Here is a 6,000-nt window from a genome sequence, read left to right on the forward strand (position 1 = left end):
AATAAGTGTTTTATAACAAAAAAGATATTTTATTTATGCACAAGATACATGCATGTAACTCTCCCATACATCTTTTGAGACAATAATCATCAAAAAACCCAAGCACTCTATTATTACTTACCATCTATTAAATATCTACAGCAGTATCTATGTGATACTTAAAAAATATATTTTTATTGATTTCAGAGAGGGGGAGAGAGATGAAAATATCAGTGATGAAAGAGAATCACTGATCAGCTGCCTCCTGCATGCCCCACACTGGGGATAGAGCCCACAACCTGGGAATGTGCTCTGACCAGGAATCGAACTGTGACCTAGGTTGACCAGTATCTATGTGATATTTATTCTTCTTCAGTGGGTTTTACTTCCCTGTGGGAGTGTAAGCAGTTTAAGCTGCTGTATTGGCTAAGTTATTATTTCTGATTTTTATTGAAATTTCCAGCTCAAAAAAGCATAAGGGGATGCTTCTTCAGCTGTACTTCTCTATCATTCAAGGTCTGGGTTCTGGTGACAGCTCAGTAAGACGGAAAGATTCTTAGACGCTATCTGTTGAGGTGATGGGACCTGAAATCTGGCCTCTTCCAAAACCTGCCTTTTTTCATAGGACCTGACAGCAGCAGGCTTCTGCATGTAGTCCCAGAGCATCCCCTGGGTTAAAAAACAGAATCCCAGCCAGAAGAGATAAAGACACAGTCACTGCAGAAGCTGTGCCAGGCCAGGCACCAGGTCTTCCATGCACATTATCGCACCGATCCCAGCTAAGCACCTGCGAGGCCTGTTCTACCATCCCAAGGAAAGGCTGGTGAGCAGCCTTGGAGGTTAGGCAGCTTGTCTAGGGTCACCAGCTACTTGATGCAGCCAGGATTTAAACTCAGATGGTTTGATCCAAAGCCCTTTGATGTTTGCCATCTCCATGCTCTGCCGCACAATAGTTACCTTCTGTCCTCTGAAACTGCAGCTGGAGGGAAACCGTATGAGGCTGTCTCTCCCAGCATCTATAGTTGACCAGTCCTGGGCATTCATTTTGACTGGATTGAACGTAAGCCAGTTCATTTTCAGCCAAGTCTCCAATTTAGGCAGCCAGTGGGGAAGATACAAAAACCACCCTGTCACAATCAGATGGAAAAAAACACAGGCTGGGGATTCTTTCATGATGATGAAGTAGGAGGTCTGGTCCCTTGCTGGTATTTTAAATGGTCTCTTACTGACACCAAGCATTGAGCTTCCCTCTGGCAGGAGACACAAGAGCAGCCTCCCCTCTATGGACCAGCAATCACCACAAAAAGTCCTTGGGATTTTCAGAGGGAAGGATGGATTTATGGAACGCAAAACAAAACTCTATCCACGCCTCAACACCTGGAACTGAATAGTGCTTAGCGATGGAACAAGGAGCACAATACATATTACATCAGCTAAACCCAATTCAGTTGACCATAGGACTTAAGTTGGGAAAGGAAATAGATTTTTGATTGAAATGGATTTGCCAGTCTCTTCTGTTCATCCTCCAGCCACATCTATCCTCCCTTTTATCTTTCCTTCCACCTGCTTGGCCATCAGCCATCGGCTCGGCTCCCGGAGGTGCTGTGAGTCCACTAACCATAAGGAAGGTACAGGGGAAGGTGAGTGGGCAGAGCAGGTGGGCATCAAGAGCACAGAAGCTTCAAGCTTTTGTTTCTTCTCACCTTGGAAGCAAGGGTCATTCAGGAGAGAAGGATCTAGAGCAGATATGGGGCAAGAACCTACAGATTCTGATGGGAGGGAGACCAAGAGGGGAGAAGGAGAAAAGAATTCAGAGGGAGGGGAGGTAGAGGCACACAGCGGTAGATAAAGTTTAAAAAGGAGGAGAATAGAATGAGTTGAAAGGGAAGGGCCCCAGAAACAACCCAGAAAGTCTCTCTAAAATAATATGTCCAAACAGCAGTAATATGCCTTCCTGTGGTTTTTTTTTCAACTCCTTAGAGAATTTAAAAATGTACAATAGATATCAAATACCTAAGAAGTCTATTGAGCCCGAGTGGGACAGAGCCCAATTTGCCTTGAGACTTACACTGTCTTCCTTCACAGAACCACTAACAAGCACCTGCCCCCATCTATGGGCACATATGTGCCCTCACCCCCCAGTGAAAGACTATCATGGGCGGGTACTGTCTCTAATAAGCCCTTCATATAAATACCTCATGGCAGGTATTTAATAAATAAATTAAAAACCTAAGTACCATTGAATCCAAATCTTTAATAGATACAAGAATACAGCCAGTGTGCACTAGCTTGTTTGGCCTTGTGGATAGAGTGTTGGCCTTTGGACTTGAAGGGTCCTGGGTTTGATTCTGGTCAAGGGCACTTACCTTGGTTCTAGGCCCAATATCTCGCCCTGGTCAGGCACGTGTGGGAGGCAACCAATTGATGTGTCTCTCTCACATTGATATTTCTCTCTCTCTCTGTCTCTCTCCCTCCCTCCCACTCTCTCTAAAAATCAATGGGAAAAATATCCCCAAGTGAGGAAAAACAACAACAAAAATACAACCTGTGTGACTGCATATATAGAAAATTCCAAAATAGAAAAACTAATCTGGGGTAGGGAGTCAGGATGACTTTTTTTTTTTTTTTTAAGTATGCTTGTATTAATTTCAGAGAGGAAGGGAGAGGGAATGAGAGATAGAAAGATCAATAATGTGAAAGAATCATTGACCGGCTATCTCCTGCACATCCCACACTGGGGATGGAGCTGGCAACCTGGGCATGTGCCCTGACTGGGAATCAAACCGCGATCTCTTGGGTTTTGAGTAAGGGTAGTAATGGGAAGTGGTGTGAGTGGCCTCTGAGGAGTGGTGATGTTCTGTTGCTTAATCTGAATGGTACGTTTTCTGTTCCCATTGTGAAAATCATTGAGCTGTACACTTATGATTTGCACACTTTTCTGTATGTATTTGTGTATACTGCAATAAAAAGTTTACTAAAAAGAAAAATCAAATAATTAACTACTCCAGTCAGTAAACCTCTCGAAAGAGATTTAGGTGGATGCAAGATTCCAATTATACAAGGGGCTGCTTCTCCCTTTCTTTCTTTGGCTGAGTATAAATTAAAATAGCTTGCAAATTATATGACAAGTCTCACCAGCACTTCCTAAACATAATTACTCAGTACCGTATCTTATTTCGCCGCTAATCAATCATTGATCCTTAACAGGTCAACAAAAAGAAATGCATCCACATGTATGTACAAATTACAATTTAATTAAGGACCTCTATAGTGCCATATCCTATATTTTTAATTCCCCAAAATGTTGTTATACTGGAAGGAAACCAAAAGGCTTTTGTATATCAGTAAGCCTTCAGGATGTCAGATGTTGAAAAGTGAATTGTGTCTCTGATTAATTGACTTTAATAATAATAATTTTACTTATATAGAGACCTTGCCAAGGCATTCAGGGAGCTGTAAAGCAACTCATAATCCATGATTAAAGCATTATACAAGCAATATATAACAAGCCTCCCTCCTAAAGTAAAACAAAGGGAGGAGATGGATGGGCTGAGATATGAAGGTGCAGGAGAGGGAACAGGCTGTAGATTCACTGTGGAGAGGGTGATAAATGCTTCATTAGGGAAAGAGGGGAGTTTCCTGGGATTGGCGAGGAAGTGTAATTTAGCAGCGTTGAATTGAAATAGTGGCCTGTGGGGAGTCAGTGCTGGCCCTGCTGAGATGTGTGCACTTCCTCCTCCCTGAGCCTGATGGAGGACACAGATAATAATCACATCTCTCCTGCCAGCTACATCCTATCTAGGAGCAGGATTTTTCATAATGACCCAACCAGCAGAAGCTAAGGAAATACTTATAAATTATTCCTCACTTCTTGACATTGACAAAAGATCTAGGTAATTTTCTTTTCATCAACTCTTATTAGCAATGTCCTGGAAAATATAAACATGTGAAAGTGACAGCGAAGGTGCCCAAGTGGGCAAGTTCTGAGGAAACAGCAGTGGGAATGGAGACTTAGTATGACCAGTTGAATCGTCCTTCCTTTGCAGATGTTTCTCCAGTCCCACCAGCACTCCCTCCCCATCCCACTCACCCTGCCTACCCCAGGCGCTACCTCTGTGGGTCCCACGACCTCTCTCATCACCATGGCCCCTCAGTCTTTTTTGTTTTGTTTTTTGCAACTTGTAACCAATACATGGACATTATAAAAAGTGTGGAAAGGAGAGAAAGATGAAAGGAGGACAAAAATTATCCCTATTCCAACCACCCAAAGGCAGCTGCTTTTGAGATGTTTTAAAATATTATATTAGTGTGTGTGTGTGTGACATGTATATGAGAAAAGCCTCCATGGATATGTACTAAATAACCACATTGTCAGTGATTATTTCTAGGTGGTGGAACGATGGTTGACATTCACTTTTATTTTTATAACTATATAATACTAGAAATATTATATATGGATATCTATTAGTTAAAATCAGAGCAAAAGTAATAAAGTAAAAAGAATCAAGTTATTTTTTTATTGAGCTTTGCCACATGGTATTAAATATTACTTAGATCATTTTTTTTTTAGATGCAATAACAAAATAAGACTTCCAATAAGATGATACGGCAGATGCCAAAACGTTTTTTAACAGAGCTACTCCACTGTAGGTTTCAAGTTTAATTCACGTTTAGTTTCACCATCTAAGTAACAAGCAAGAATGATTCATTGTAGAAAAAGTTAAAGTAATTAACAAAACCCACAACTGATGAGACAGAAGATTAAAAGTGAGGCTGCCTCACTGATAAGGTGATATGTGCAGTGAAACAGAAAGGCTGAACCACGACAGGGAATTTTCCTCTGGCCAGAGCCGGAGCAGGGAATCTCCTGTGGGTCAGTTAATTTCACCTAATCCCTGGGTAAATAAAATAATATGTTTATCTTATGCTGGGAAGATACAATGACTAATATCTACCCAATAGATGACAACGTCTGTAATGAAATAATTTTTCAAACCTCTCTTTTGTGTTTTTTTTTTTTTTTTAATCTAGGTTGGCTGTGTAATCATGTGCCTTTGTTTGATGAAAGCTTACAAAGATGTTCTGGCAGGGGAGACAGGGGAGCCAGAGTTTACTGGGAATCCTTGAGCAATGAGAGATTTATTAGTGGGTGAGGAGTCAAGTGAGAGCTAGTGCCCTGGATGGAATAAAAGAGCTTCCATTATTCAGAGAGTGCAAGAGAAGGATGGGGAGAGACTGCATGGAATGCTGCCATAAGTCTAACAGAAAAGCAGCTTTCTGGGAAAGAAAGTAGACATTAGGGCAAAGAAGGCAACCGTATTCTACTTACTGAGCAAAAAAAAAAAAAAAAAAAATGACATTAGGGAGGACAGAGGATAAAAAATGAGTCTAGAGAAAGGCAGATTGCAGAGCGTTAACACTGTGTGTGTTTTGCTTTTGTGCGACTATTTCTCCTTCAATATGTGCCCCTCTCTTGATTGCTGATTACATAATCACCAATTTTATAGACCGCTTTGTTCAAGATGAGGTGGTTTTTTGTTTTTTTTTAAAAGCCTGTGACTGATGCTACAAGATTGTTTGGTCTTATCTCTTTGTATGTTTGTATTTACCTACAGTACATGGCATCTGAGACTCTCACAGAAGAAAGAAAACAGGAATGAATATATAATAAGCCGCCTTGGTTGCTTGAAGTAGGGTAGCAGCTGAGTCAAAGCTGGGATTATCAGGTCCAATTCTTGGATTATTCTCATGTGGTAAGACTGTCTTTGAACAGTGTTTATCAAACTGCTGGTTGGGAACCATCACTAAGTTGTGAAGTCAGTTGGGTGGATTGAGTTGCAATGTATATTTTTTGTGTGAGTCAGTGTCAAAAAAGAAGTACATCCTTGAAGAATAGCAAGTTAAAAAATGAAAGCATTGAAATCCCAATTCTCTGGGAAAGTGTCCTTTATTATAATAATTTTCCACAAGATTTTATAGTAGGGAGAACCCAGGCTTGAGTTGTTTCAAACCAGACTAAAT

The 6,000-nt window shown here is 40.9% G+C and overlaps 1 protein-coding gene across 1 annotated transcript in view; it reads left to right on the forward strand.

Moving 5' to 3' along the window:
• ORC5 (origin recognition complex subunit 5) overlaps positions 1-5,688 on the forward strand; it is a 63,901-nt gene extending 58,213 nt beyond the window's left edge. Inside the window, exon 14 of the mRNA XM_084897836.1 lies at positions 5,595-5,688. Coding sequence (XP_084753962.1) covers positions 5,595-5,673 — 79 coding nt within the window. The 3' untranslated portion in view covers positions 5,674-5,688. The remainder of the gene's footprint in view (positions 1-5,594) is intronic.
• The last annotated feature ends 312 nt before the right edge of the window (positions 5,689-6,000 follow it).

Source organism: Pipistrellus hanaki (genome assembly GCF_964339955.1).
Source record: "Pipistrellus hanaki genome assembly, chromosome: 10".
Taxonomy (NCBI): domain Eukaryota; kingdom Metazoa; phylum Chordata; class Mammalia; order Chiroptera; family Vespertilionidae; genus Pipistrellus; species Pipistrellus hanaki.